General features: G+C 39.2%; 1 protein-coding gene across 2 annotated transcripts in view; it reads left to right on the forward strand.

The window, feature by feature from the left end:
- pola1 (polymerase (DNA directed), alpha 1) overlaps positions 1–14,517 on the forward strand; it is a 56,266-nt gene that overhangs the window by 1,588 nt on the left and 40,161 nt on the right. The window contains exons 3-26 of one of the 2 annotated variants that reach the window (XM_028005533.1): positions 150–246; positions 330–404; positions 482–597; positions 746–808; positions 916–1,017; positions 1,135–1,291; positions 1,377–1,548; positions 2,158–2,330; positions 2,451–2,563; positions 2,657–2,770; positions 2,862–2,936; positions 3,019–3,157; positions 3,253–3,407; positions 4,143–4,227; positions 4,564–4,625; positions 4,972–5,061; positions 5,663–5,779; positions 5,893–6,068; positions 6,175–6,304; positions 6,684–6,803; positions 6,896–6,986; positions 7,062–7,186; positions 7,282–7,431; positions 7,697–7,819. In XM_028005533.1, the coding sequence (XP_027861334.1) occupies positions 150–246; positions 330–404; positions 482–597; positions 746–808; positions 916–1,017; positions 1,135–1,291; positions 1,377–1,548; positions 2,158–2,330; positions 2,451–2,563; positions 2,657–2,770; positions 2,862–2,936; positions 3,019–3,157; positions 3,253–3,407; positions 4,143–4,227; positions 4,564–4,625; positions 4,972–5,061; positions 5,663–5,779; positions 5,893–6,068; positions 6,175–6,304; positions 6,684–6,803; positions 6,896–6,986; positions 7,062–7,186; positions 7,282–7,431; positions 7,697–7,819 (2,820 nt within the window). The remainder of the gene's footprint in view (positions 1–149; positions 247–329; positions 405–481; positions 598–745; positions 809–915; positions 1,018–1,134; positions 1,292–1,376; positions 1,549–2,157; positions 2,331–2,450; positions 2,564–2,656; positions 2,771–2,861; positions 2,937–3,018; positions 3,158–3,252; positions 3,408–4,142; positions 4,228–4,563; positions 4,626–4,971; positions 5,062–5,662; positions 5,780–5,892; positions 6,069–6,174; positions 6,305–6,683; positions 6,804–6,895; positions 6,987–7,061; positions 7,187–7,281; positions 7,432–7,696; positions 7,820–14,517) is intronic. The other variant, XM_028005534.1, reaches the window with a different exon arrangement.

A 14,517-nucleotide genomic window follows, 5' to 3' on the forward strand; every position in this document is an offset into this window, starting at 1 on the left:
CATCATAGTGCTTATCCATTCAAGAAACTTTAAAAAACCCATTTGTTTTTCTAGGTATTAATTCGTAAAGCTCAATTGAAGTGAACATAAGATGGATTTCTGCTGTGTTTCTCTTCAGTCTGTGTTTAGCTGGTGTTTGCCTTTTGCAGGTGGAGGAGATCACCAGCGTGTACGAAGAGGTGGACGAGCAGCAGTACTCGAAAATGGTGCGAGAGAGGCAGGAGGACGACTGGATTATTGACGATGGTGAGATCTGGTTTTGAGAAACCGCTGCAGAACACAGGCTGATGGAGGGTTTTTTATTCCAAGTAACGCCTTCCTTTTTTCAGACGGCACAGGATATGTTGAAGACGGGCGAGAGATCTTCGACGATGATTTAGACGATGATGTTGTAGAAAGCAAAGGTAACAAGCTGAAAATCCTTTGGAAGAATTGAAAAATACAGACATTGTGTGCTTAAGTATTTGGTTTGTGCTTACAGGAAAAGGGGGCGCAAAAGGGGGAGAGTCAAAGAAAACTCTGAAGAAATCTTCTGTAGCGAAGCCTAACACTATTAAGAGTCTCTTCATGAACAGCAATGTTAAGAGGCCTGCAGAGGTCGGTATTTATGAGAACCTTTGACAAGATATTCTCTAAACTCACTGGATGCTTAATGTTTTTGCCACGTATGCTGTAGATGGTTTGTCAGACATTAGATGATGTTCTTACATTTTTCACATGTTTTGTCATTTTTTTTCTCTTACAGAAAGATGTAGATCTGTCCAAAGATGACTTGTTAGGGGATATTTTACAAGATCTACACAATGAGGTTTGTATGAGTGGAAAATTAAGCCAAACATTCTCCCACTGGCTGGAATAACAAATAGTTCCTGCTGCCTTTAACCTCTCTAATATCTCATTCATCTGCGGTTCCAGAAATCTTCAGCTCTCACTCCTCCACCTTTGGTTACCCTGAAGAAAAAGAAGCCAGTGGGATCAAGCTTGAACATCTTCTCCATCAAACCTCATGTGCCAAAGGTGAAGCCATCATATCCTGACCTACATGTAGTTTTATTGCTTTTTATGTGGAGGTTTTGCAAGAATCTGTCAGCGCAAACATCACAGTTGAATAATTATGCAAACACCTTGATGTAGCAGGAGAAGCCCTCATCTTCGGGGTTAAAAGCCAAGGTGATCCGACCTCCGCCTCTGGACCCCTCTCCTCAGCCGTCAGCCCGTCCTCCACCCGCAACTACCGAGGTTCTTCCAGAAAAACATGAAGCAGAGCTGGAGGAGCCAAACGAAGAGAGAGGTTAGATGGAATGTCAGGAGTTTTTATACTCTTGAGCTCCTTCACAATAAGACAAAACCAATCTTGATGTTGCTGTCTGTTACAGAGGACAACAGTCTGGCTTTTGAGGGGGTCGATTTTGATGAGCCAATGGAGGTTGAGCATGAGGAGGAGAAGGCTGTATCTAAAGATGAAGCCAAACTTGAACCCGAAGGAGGGTTGACAGCGACTGAAGTTAAAGTGGAGCACAAAGCTGAACGTCAGGATCCAGTTCTGCTGTGAGTTTGTAACTTAGAAGTTAGATGTTTTTCCCTAAGGATCAAGTTAATTCCCAGGTCAGTTCTGGTTCATCAGTGGCTGGTTAATCTTTACACCTGGGTAAGATGTAAAGATCAGATTATTATTATTTTTTCTTTTTTCAACTGCCTGGTCATCGATCAAAACCAATCGAGCTAAAAATTGACTTGCTCTAAAATCATGCAATAGATTTTCTGTGTATTGTACTTAAGATATTTCTGACACATAAAGTCCCATTTAATAAATTATTTTAATAACTAAATTCACTAAGAGAAGAACCATATATAGATGAATTACACACAAACTGATGTTTTCCAGCTTTTGTTTTGGTTAATTCTGATGATTTTTCCAGCAAATAAAATATAACATTTAAGGTCTGAATACAGCAGATCAATGAGAAAAAAAACAGAAATGTGGACTTAATAAAAAGTGCATAATACCCGTTTAAAGGTTTTTTTCAATAAATGAACCTTTATTATCGTTTAATCTGACAAACAAATCTCAACAAGATGCATATCTAGAATCAGTATTAGAAAGAACATGTGAAAAGTATGTATTTAGAAGATATTTATATTTTTTCTTGTTTTTAGGCCCAACAGAGTTGGAAGCTCTTGGGGACAGGAGGCAGCAGGTGGAGTCAGTGAAGCTCCAGCGGAGGTGCAGGTCGACTCCAGCAAGCTCCCTCTGGTGGAAGGCCCAGATGGGGAACAGGTCTTCCGATTCTATTGGTTGGATGCTTTTGAAGACCCATACAACCAACCAGGTGTGATATTTAGGCATTTTTCATCAAAATAAACAAAATGTTTTGTTCCTTTGGCGGTTTGTTTTTTCTTAAAAGAAGCATTGTTGAGATTTTATAACTTGATATTAAATTGCAACCCAGGCGTGGTGTATCTGTTCGGGAAAGTGTGGATCGAGTCGGCGCAGTCTCATGTCAGCTGCTGCGTTACTGTGAAGAACATTGACAGAACAATGTACCTTCTTCCTCGGGAATTTGTAAGTGTCACACACTCAGTGAAAACTGCAATTGACTTATTCCTGACGAAAACTGCTTATATCTGAACTGTTTGTATTGCAAAAAAAACCCAGAAAACAAATCCGAAAACCGGAGCCGTGTCGGACCAACCAGTGGGGATGATGGACGTTTACCAGGAGTTCAACGAGCTTTCGGAGAAGTTCAAGATTATGAAGTTTAAATCTAAGGTTGGTATCAGTTACAGCTTGATTTTTTTTTTTTTTTTTTTTTTTTTATAAAACTGGCATCCATGCCTGTTTTTTGCTTCTGTCTTTGCAGAAAGTGGAGAAGAGCTATGCTTTTGAAATTCCTGACGTGCCCAGTCAGTGCGACTACTTGGAAGTGAGATATTCTGTAAGCAGACACACATGAGCAAAATGTCCTAAAATTCATCTCAGGTTGATGCTGGTTTATTAGGATAAGTTTACTTTTACAGGCAGACTTTCCTGCTTTGCCATCTGACCTTAAAGGGACGACATTTTCCCATGTTTTTGGAACAAACACCTCCAGCCTGGAGCACTTCCTTCTCAGTAGGAAGATAAAAGGCCCCTGCTGGTTGGACATCAAGGCACCACGTAAGAATGATGCCATTAATATCACTTATTTCTGTGATCCATGTATCTAAACAATTTTTTCTGCAGCTCTAACTTCTCCACCTTGTCTTTGTTAGAGCTGATGAACCAACCGGTCAGCTGGTGTAAGGTGGAGGCTCTCGCTGTGAGAAGTGACTTGGTTTCTGTGATTAAAGATCTGCAGCCTCCACCCATAACCATAATGTCCATAAGCCTCAAGACGGTTCAGAACCCCAAGACGCATCACAATGAGGTTGGAATACCTGGTTTAGCGCTTGGAAAACATTTATGTAAAAGTGAAACCTTTTTTTTTTTTGGTAAATTGAGTTTGAAAACTACAATGAAGTACTACTAGAACAATTGTAGATAAATGGAGAAAAAAAATCAGCAGAAGATAAAGTTTTTACAAGATAAAACTTGAATAAGTTGTATGTTTTTGGGATATGATTTTATGATTAAAGACATATTTCAAATCTGGGAAAATCTCTGCCGTTGTAAAGTCAGAAGTTTGCTAGAACAAAATCTGACATTTTGTTTTGTGATATGTGGGAGTTGTTCTGACACCAGAGCCCAGATGTACCACTTATACTTTGAAAATAGCCAGAAATGCATTTTAAATTCACCATGTATCATTATGAATTTACATTTGACATGTTTGACTTTATAATCACATTAAGTGGCTTTCATACAAATTTACAATTTGTTCGATAGTATTGTAGTTTCATATTTTAAATGTATGTCTTTAAATTTTTTATTTTTTTATTTTTTGGTAAATATGTGAAATTCTCAAGAAATATCTAAATATTTGGGTGGAAGCTTTCTTCTCTGTGGCCAAATATATTTTTTCTTTTACCTAGAATTGCCTTTATACTGTGCTGTAGGAAACACTTCTATATGCTGTATATATTTTTTAGAAAAAGGAATATATGCAGTAGATTAACGGGGTTGATCACGTTTTTCACTTAATGCAACATTAATTTTTCTGCAGATCGTGTCTCTTGTTGCGCTCATCCACTACAGCTTCCATATGGATAAAGCTCCTCCTCAGCCTCCCTATCAAACTCATTTCTGTGGTAAGTGTTGAACATTTTCTGCTGTTGGTATTTTGTTGTTATTCACTTGTTAGAAGCAGTAAATTTAAATAGTATTTTTGTAGTCAAAGCGACCACTCCAATCACTCACATAGCCACACTCACAAATACACATTCATAAATCATTAGTCATTAGGCTACTTGGGTTTAAGTGCCTTGCCAAAGGCTGTTGTGATCCCACAAGATTTTGGATTGCAATACTTTCCTCATTGAGCCACAGTCACCTGTAATGAATGAAGTTGACAAATTTGTAATGAAATGCAATAAAAACTTGGATGAGATTTAAAACAAACTGATTGCAACAATGTTTCTCCTCAGTGATCAGTAAACCATCTGACTGCATTTTTCCTTACGACTTCAAAGATGCTGTCAAGAAGAAGGTAAGTGACCATACAAGGACAGACCCTAGCTTTAGCAGCACTGCTTTCATTTTTAAAAATAGTTAATGGGCAATACTTACCAATATAAATACCTTTGAAAGATTTTCTTATATTGTTTAGCCATAATTTGAATCATCACTTGAAGCTGCTACTTATATTTAAGACATTTTTTTATCCTCCTCTTGTTCTTTAAGACACACTAACATTTAAATATAAAGCTCATTTCTCAGTTGCAGCAGTACAAATGATGTCCCCTAATAATGATTGGAAGCCCAGATGTTTTACTAAGAATACATTTTGCTGTATAAAATTAATAATAGACCAACTGACCTCAATCTTTTTTTAGAAAGTGAAGGTGGAGATGGCAACTTCAGAGCGGACCTTGCTCGGCTGCTTCCTGGCCAAGATGCACAAAATTGACCCTGATGTGTTGGTGGTGAGCAACAGACAGTCGTACAAGCAAATACTAAAAATCCACATTAATTTGAAATGGAGGCATTTAAGCTGGTCCATGTGGTTGGGAACTGAAAGTACGATCTGTTTTTCCTGATCAGTGAATGCACCATACTTACGAGACACTTTGATGAGAAAGAAGACTCGGTTAGCCTTTTCAGTGTCAGGTAGATTTTATTCTCGTAAAGAAGTAAGGAAGATATTTTCAAATTTTTTTTTGTAGTTATTCAGACATACTGTATCTGTTCAGCAATAAAATTCAGAATTTTACTGGATTTCTTTTAGCTCTAGTAGCTTAGCAGAAGGAATGTTTTCTTTCTGCTAAAAAAATCATTTTTGAATTTTAACAAAACTGGATAAAATCTGTTGGCGGGTCAGACTTATGGTCTACAAACATCTCTGGTTGGCGCGTCACTAGTGTGAGTCACAAATTGGACAGCTAATAGATTTTTTCAAAAATATTGTTTTTCTGCCTAATTATACGTCACTGCGACCTGGAAGTTTCTATTGTTCAGCGAAACAACAGAGTTGAGGGAAACCAGTATTCAGCGACCCTTTGAATCATCACCTGCTTTTACCTGCAGGGTCATGATATTTTCGGCTTTGATCTGGAAGTTCTCCTGCAGAGGATCAATGTGTGCAAGGTCCCCCACTGGTCTAAGATTGGACGCCTCAGGAGGGCAAATATGCCCAAATTGGGGGTAAGAAAACAGAATCAGAAGCAGAAATATGTTTCTGTACTGTAGTAGGTTTGTAAATAAATAAATCTTCCATTTTGTGTTTTCTCTGCTATATTGTATTCCTGGTTTTTCAGGGCCGTGGAGCATTTGCTGAGAAGAGTGCAACGTGTGGCCGTCTGGTGTGTGACGTGGAGATCTCGGCCAAAGAGCTGATTCGTTGTAAAAGTTATCATCTGACGGAGCTCGCAGCTCAGGTACTGAAGGTGGAGCGGGTCACAGTTCCTCAGGAAAGCATCAGAAATCTCTACAGGTGAATTTCAAAGCTCATGACTAACCCAAAGTGAGCTACTACCATATTAGAAAGGAGTGAGGGAAATGAAGCTGTTTATTGTAAAATGTGCCTCTTTTTGCCTCAGCGACTCTCCTCACCTGCTATACCTGCTGGAGTTAACATGGACTGACGCAAAGCTGATCCTCCAGATCATGTGTGAGCTTAATGTGCTGCCCCTCGCCCTGCAGATCACCAGCATCGCCGGCAATGTCCTGGTAACAATCAACAATTCAACCTTATACCTCTTCAAAACTCACTGTTCCTTTTGTTTTCCTAAACTATGAATTTCTGTCTGTCTCTTTGGTGTTAATCATGATCGTTAGCATTTTAATCACCTTTTTAAATCATCGTTCTAAATAAAAGTTTGACCTGAAGGCTCACCCAAATGATCTGCAGAGTCAGTACATTTAATAGATTGAGGAAGGCAGTCATAGTTTGAGTGATTTTGGACATGAGATATAAAGTTAATATTTTAGACACGAGTCTTGCCTAAAAGCATATCCAGCTATTGTCTGGCTTTGTACAGTTTACTTTGTCCTAATTCTAATCTCTTGTGCTTCTAACTCTGAGTTTCTCTCTGCGGCCTCTCTGCAGTCTCGCACACTAATGGGTGGTCGCTCTGAGAGGAACGAGTTCCTGCTGCTTCATGCCTTCCACGACAAAAACTTTATTGTCCCTGACAAACCGAGCTTTAAAAAGGCCCATCTGGACACTGTAAGTGCTCATAGAACTGCACAAAAATGTACTTTTTCTTTTAAATTACATTTTTTAAACAAGTTTTTTCCTTTTTGATTGCATTGATCCAGGTTGAGGGAGAGGACGATGTAGATGCAGGAAAGGGTAAGAGGAAGAAGAAGGCAGCCTACGCAGGAGGTCTGGTGCTGGATCCGAAAGTCGGTAAGTGTTTCCTAAAAATGTTGATTAGCTCTGAATTGAGTCTGTTTTCTGACCCCATCTCATTTGTCCACTCAGGTTTCTATGATAAGTTTGTGCTGCTGCTCGACTTCAACAGCTTGTACCCTTCAATCATCCAAGAGTTCAACATTTGCTTCACCACTGTACAGAGGCAGGCACAGAACTCCCACAAAAAGACTGATGTGAGTGAAATTCACTCGCGTTCAGATGAATTACAACTGATGTACTTCGTCAGGCAGATTACTAAGTCCCAACCTTTGTACACATTTCGTAACAGGATGATGAGCCAGAGGAGATTCCTGAGATTCCAGATTCCAACCTGGAAATGGGAATCCTGCCCAAGGAAATCAGAAAACTGGTTGAACGGCGTAAACATGTTAAGCAGCTCATGAAACAACAAGACATCAATCCAGATCTCTACATGCAGGTTTGTCCTTCTATAATGATGTTTCTCACATGCACAAGTCCTTGTACTTTGTATTGACATTATTTAATATAACAATCCCCTTTAATATACATTAAAGCTTGTGGTTGTATCATAATAAAACATAAATACATTAACTGGGTGAAACTTGAACACGGCAGCATAATTTCTTGCTGAGAACAAATGTAAAAAATGTAAGTTTTTCTTAATGATTGAAATACTAGATAGTTGTGAGTTTCTAAGCTGTTTTCTGTTCCTTTCCCCTCAGTACGACATCCGTCAGAAGGCCTTGAAGCTGACTGCTAACAGCATGTACGGCTGTCTTGGATTCAGCTACAGCCGCTTCTATGCTAAACCACTTGCTGCTCTGGTCACCCACAAGGGAAGAGAGGTAAACTGAGCTTCTTCTCTGCAAATAAATGTTAATTATTATAATTAATATTCAAGTCCTTCAAATCTTCTACAATTACAATATTCATAGGAATTTGAATTGGAGCTGCAGAACATATCGGACAGCAAATCATCATCACCAATTTCAATATCTATAATATCAAAAAAATATAATATGGTGATAGGCAATACATTTTCAGGTGGCATGGAGTGTAACTCTGCTTTCCAATAACATTTGGCCACAAAGAAGGACTTTGACTGTTTTTTATGCTCTCAACTTATACAAACTGCAGAAGATTAGAATAGACAAGGAAGATGGAGGCAACTCTGTGGTGATGAAAAGGTTAGAGGGCACCAGTGAAAATGTGGGTTCATTGTTGAAATTATCATTGTGAAATGCAGAAATATTGTTTTTCTAAAATCATGCAGCTCCAAATGAAAAATGAGTTGCATGGTTTTTGATCTATCATCCCTTTCCTTAGCTAGACCATCTCTCCTCACTTCCTCCCTATCTTGCCTCTTCTCGGGATCAATAAAATAAAGTTTAGATAGGTGAATTGAATGACCTTGCTGGAAGCACTATGATTTTCAGCCACAAGATGGCAGTGTTAAGCCATAGTCCACATTTTCACCAATTTTTAAAACAAATATTCTTTTGGTTTCTGAACTTTTATGTGTGGCCTATCTTACCTCATACTTGGTATTATTTTCCTTGAGGAACTTTTCTGTGTCCTCCTCACCTTTGGCTCTTCTCTGTTTTAAATGTGAAAATTTCTCCCCTTCCATTCAGCCAGATCCCAGGTCATGTTTTCAGTGTCTTTATTTTTCAAATCTGTGACCTTTCCAGGGATAAAATGCCAATACATGGATTACGAAATGTTCACGTTCCTCATTTAAGGGCTGACAGGCGTGCACATCCAATAAATTTATCCAAAGCAGCATGTGTACTGCATGACACAAACAGCTAAAGGTGGCATTGTAACTGAACACCACACACACATACACACTCCCATCATGTCAGTGATGGTACTCATGTTCATTTAATGAGCTCTAACGGTACAAGTCCTCAACGGAGGCATCAGGCTTTGCCTCGGGGGACTCCTTCATTAAGATCCCCTTACACACTCATTGTGCTGTCTGACGGAGGGCAGGACACCAACTCGCTGTGCGTGTTTGTTATTTTGTCAGTCCATTTGTGCCTCCAGTCATGCTTGATGTTCATCTGACAGAGCTACATTGTTAAAATTGTGTGTTTGATTTGCCGGTGCAGGTGGGAGTTTCTCTGCCTGCACACTTACAGCCGCTGTCTGTCACCAGCCAGAGGTGGACGGATTAATTACATTTACCCTCCTGCCTGCTTTGCTTCATCTTGGTTGCATCAACAGTCTTTGACGATAAGTGGGCTATTTTTCCACTTTCCTTTGAATGAAAATATGGCCTCCTCCCACAGGAGTTGTCTTAAACAGTTTTGAGTTGTATTTAGTTTAGACAGTCTTGCAGGGAGCCCTTATCTAAAACTGTCAGTAATCTCTAAGAGTTGATGCTTTAGTGAGGTCAAAACCTAGATTGAGTGAATAGCAGTGTGATAAAAAAATAAAAAAGTATGTCTTTGTTAAGAAGTAGATCTCACCTCTTTCTAACTCTTAGTTTTACCATAAAATAAATTTGGTCACTTTTACAGAGATTTGCATAACTATTGGTAACTTTTTCTGATTTTGTCACATTACCATTACATTAACACATAACTATTAAATGGGAGGGTTTCAGAAATGTTCAGAACTAAAAATCTGGAAAGCATGCCGTGTTTATGAATTCAGCCTCACGTAGTTTACACTTTAGAGGAACCTTACTTATCAATTAGACATATTTCTATTTTATTTTATTTTATTATTGCATTGTTACCCAACTTGAATATCTAAAGTTTGTTGAGGTGGATCGAACACAGCTCCCTAAGATGTTCAGAAGTTGGCAATAAAAACATTGTTTTACAACATAACTCCACTTAAAACTTAACTTTATCCTTGACTGGTCTGGTATGTTCCTTGGTTTCAGTGATGCTGTTTATTTGCCCATGTTCTCTAACAAACCTTTGAAGTCCCAGAACAGATAATTTAATACTTAAATACAGACAGACTCTCCAAATTAGCACATTTCTGAAACCACTTGGTGACAATGGATTTTATTTAGGGGTGTCTGAATAAAGACAACTGAATACTAATGCATGCTGCACTTTCCAGCTACATATTCCTTTATAACATTCAGGCAGTGAGGCAACATCCTTCTTCTCAATTATGCACAGCTTTGTGTTGGTCTAACCCATAAAATCCCAGCGAAACACATCAGAGTTTCTGTTTTTAATGGGACAAATCTCAAAGTTCAAGGGGTGTGTATACTTTTGCAGGGCGCCGTATATTTTTGGTCGGGGTTACCTCTGATGTTTCCTTAAGTTACCTTGTGTGCTGAGGGGACAGTAAATATAAGTGGACTGTGATCTAGGGGGGACTACTGCATTAGTGCATCACACACAGTGAGGAGTGATGTGACACATTGCAGAGCTGAGCATCAAAAGGTCATCAGTAACATCTAAACCCTCTGTGGGTTCAGTACTTAAAATGCGCTTCGGTTTGCTGATGTAGCGGGAGATCCTGCTTCACCCAGTCTTGGTGTTTTGTTTACTTTGTATCTATGATTCTGCGTGCAGCTCTATTTATATTGCATGTTGAGACACAACACAGGGACTCCCACTTTTATTACAAGATGGACCGATTGTGATAGACCTCTCCCTTAGTAAAAGTTAAAACAGTCAGAGAAACTAGGTTGAGTGTCCTCTAGCTGCAGATTTACACAGTAAATAGTGAAGTTTGGCTGTATTTCTGCGGTGGCCTGAAGTTAATAGAACATCATGCGAGTGGTACTCGGTAGTTTCCATCTGCAGCGAGCCAGAAAAGCCAGCTGGCATTTATAGCTGCGTTTCTAGTGTATTTGTGGGTATTGCCATTTGCACTCCTGCCCCCTTTTTAATCATCACATTTGCACTCCACTTTCATCTCATGATTTAGGAGGCTTTTTATTTTTATAATTGTAACATGTACACTGATCACCACTTTGTCCGCCGTGCAAATCCCTCCCCTCCCACCGCTCTCATCTGTTTGGACGGGTGTCCCTGGTGAATGTGCATGTGTTCTGCGTATTTATTGATTGGTCCGGCTCTCATCTTTCTCTCACTCTCGTTTTAAACCGAGGCCTGGACAGAGTGGGACGGGCCGGGAGCCACGGCGGTTTCTCGGACCCCCGGTGGGTTTCAGATGTGGAGGCTTAGAGCGAGTTGACAGACTTTTGGCCGAAGCTCCTCAAATTAGCTTACTTAAGAGTAACGAAAGCCCCCCACTTATCCTCTTCTCTGACTCCGACTGTAGAAATGTGCACAGACGCACACATGTCACCCTCCGTGTACTACTGGCCGAACTCTGCCCTTTGTCGGAGGACCATTTGTTGTGGGCCTACTCTGTCCCGGAATGTGTGGGTATTAAAAGGGGGACTTGATGGGTATTAAGAGGAAGGTGAAGGTTTAGGATTACACGGCTGAGGGTCCTCTACAGATTGATGTCCCCCTCAATCCCTCTGTGATATTTTGAGTTCTTTTGTATGTTGGCCAGAGAACAGTTGAATGCAGAGGAACAGATATATGTAACTCGGATATCTCCCACACATGTGGGTTATGACTGGCTGATTAATGTATTTATCCCACGAGACAGACTTTTATTGTCCGCTGACTGCTGGTTATAAGACCTCTGTAATCACCGGATGGTTTAACTCTTGAGTTTTAATTTACATTAAGGCTTAAGTGTACTTTCTTGGAGATTTGTGGTAAACGGACACAAATTAGCGCAAAATTGGTTAATTATTGATGGTTTTCAGTATTTGTAAGCCAGTCGCAATAAGCAAATTTTCACATGATAAATTAAAATGAGCTAAATAATTTTTGCTCTTATGATTAATATTTTGCAGGGCATATTTATTTATGAGTTCCATTGTGTGTTTTTATTTTTGTTTTTAAATGGTTTTTGATTGTTAGGTTTTATTTTGGATATTTAAAATATCTTCCAGTTCTAATTAAGTGTTCTTTAAAAAATTGCAGTTTATTGGTTTTTGATAGAGTGGACTTGCAGCATTACTATGCCATTATCAATATGTCACTACAAAATGGACTCAAAACAACAGCATTATATTTATCGCAATAATTGAGACAATTTATTGTCCAGGAAAATTCATAGTATCTGTATTTACAGTACAATGTATTTGTGTCCAACCTTCCTTATTTTGGGCCCCCAAAATAAATGCCTACTTTGAATCACCTAATTAGTTAAGAACACAATGATTTATTTTGCTTTCCATAAATCTGACAAAAGAGAAAAGAAAACAGTTTTTGAAATGGACCATAGGAATTAGGGCATACTGAAAAAACTTGTTTAAATGGGAATATTTTTCAAGAGCAGTATTTGTGTTTGTGGTGCTATGAATGCTGTGCTATGCGATTACAGCCATACAGTAATCTAAAAATAGGTAATAAATGTTTGTTTTTTTTTCATTATTGATAGTATCGTAAACCGCTAAACCCAAAAGACTCGATGTAAAAATGTTTAAGGTACATGAATAGTTTCAGGACACTAGCTGTAGAAAAAAACAACTTAACTCTGGCCAATTTTTATAGATAATTTATCCAAAACAGCTTAACTTCATGTCCTTTTCTCTGAAACGGGACGCAAAATGGTTGTTTTTCTTGTACTTTGAGCAGAGTTGTTAGCCCATCCGTGTGTTTATGTCCCCCGATGCTTGTGGAAGCTGCTGATTGTTGTGGATTGCAGATTGCTTTGACCTTTGTCCCCTTTTGCCAGCAAATCTGACAACCATTAGCAGGTGTTTGTATGTCTCAGGACAGTGGATGACTCCTGAAAGCCATTCTGCTGTAATTGAGTTTGTGTCCTTGTGTTTAAAAACAGCCTGACAGGAGCTCGTTGCTGACATTATAGGAAGGCATGCAAAGGGAAGACTAGAAGAAGCGGGCTTGTGTAACAGAGCCCCGGTGGCGGGAGAGGTCAGAGTTTGGTTTAGGTTAAACCTCTGCCCGTACATGTGTGCAAATAGCTGAAATGAAGGCTAAGTAAATATTGTTGCCCCAGGCGTCCATCGTTCAGACTCTCCATCATCTGTCTTGTCTCGAGAGTGACAAACCATTTCCCAGAATTAGATCTAGGAATATTTAAACTCACGCTATCACGTCTCATTTGCGACGCCGTCTTTTAGACTTTGCAACTTAGCGACATTGCACCCGGTTCTTTCATTCAGAGTTTCGATTGTGACTGCTAGCTCAGAGTCACAGGAATCAGTTTTACATTTCTGTGAATTAGATTTAAGCGTTAAAGCCCGGTCACGCTGGTATTCATGAGTCTGGATCTGGACCCGAATGCTTGTATGTGTCTCTGGCGGCTGTGATGTTTCCATGATCCCATGGTCCTCCTCCTTAAAGAGCTGGCTTTGCTCCTGATAGAGCTGGACTTAACAAATAGTCACATGGGAGCAGCAGCGATGCTATTTTGGCCACGTTAGCTCGTCTGTGAGGGGCTAACGGTGGAAGGGCTGAGTTCAGCATTTAAACTGCGACATTAGTAACACCTACTAATGAGGCCATGTGAGACCAGGCTAATGGCTGGGATTATAATTGATAAAAGATTGATCTAGCATCTGCCATGTTTCTCAGGATGACATATAGATCTGTAAATGAATAAATAATTAGTAAATGGTTTTAACTTACTAAGCCATACCATACTTGGTCATTTTATTTCTACTGGGGCATCAGTCTGGAAGTGAAAAAGCTGGTTTTAGGTGTGGTATCTGCTCAAAAAGGCTGCCTACAGACAATTGTTTGACCTTAATAAGAGTGACAGGTGATGTTGCTTTTCTACCAGGATGTTAATGTTTGTGTTGTTGGAACAAACAACCAAGTTTTACCTTTACAATGTAGATATTTTTCTCCTGCCAGCAGGTGTTTGGGAAGGGACAGTGATGCTTTACTGTATGCTCTGTTGGGTATAAAACTCTGGGGTCTCCAAGACTCTGGCAATTTAATTAACCTTAAACTTGTTCTTTTATTTCTGCTGAAGTCATTTAAGAATAAGGATCAGCTAGTAGCTATGTTCCAGTCTGATACTATAACTAAATTAAAGACACTTGTTCAATATTCCTACTAGAAGTGTTAATGTCCTTGATGAAAGCTGAAAAAATAACATAAAAACAGGTTTATTTAACACAGGCTCATTTTGTGTTTCAGACACAAAATAGTTTTTTCACTTAAATTAGATCAAGTTGTTGGCATAGAAATGTGAAGGCCGTTTAACATGTTCTTTAGGATCACTTGTTTTATTATTTATTCAGTATTGCAAAGGGGCTTTTCTGGTTTCACTTGTCTTACAGTATTTTTAAATGTCCAGATTTAGTTACTTGTCCGCCATTATGGCTCATGTGAGCCACTGAAAGGGAAGGGACGGACTCGGTCAGAATGGCTTCTATCAGTTTTAATTGAAGAACCTCAGAGTTGGCATAATTATAGTCAGGAGGCCAAAAACTGTTTACAGTAATTGAGTTTCATCAGGAACATAAACATAATGACCAATGCCTGAAATGTAAAGATAAGTAAAGTAT

Source organism: Xiphophorus couchianus, chromosome 21, assembly GCF_001444195.1.
Source record: "Xiphophorus couchianus chromosome 21, X_couchianus-1.0, whole genome shotgun sequence".
NCBI classification, from domain to species: domain Eukaryota; kingdom Metazoa; phylum Chordata; class Actinopteri; order Cyprinodontiformes; family Poeciliidae; genus Xiphophorus; species Xiphophorus couchianus.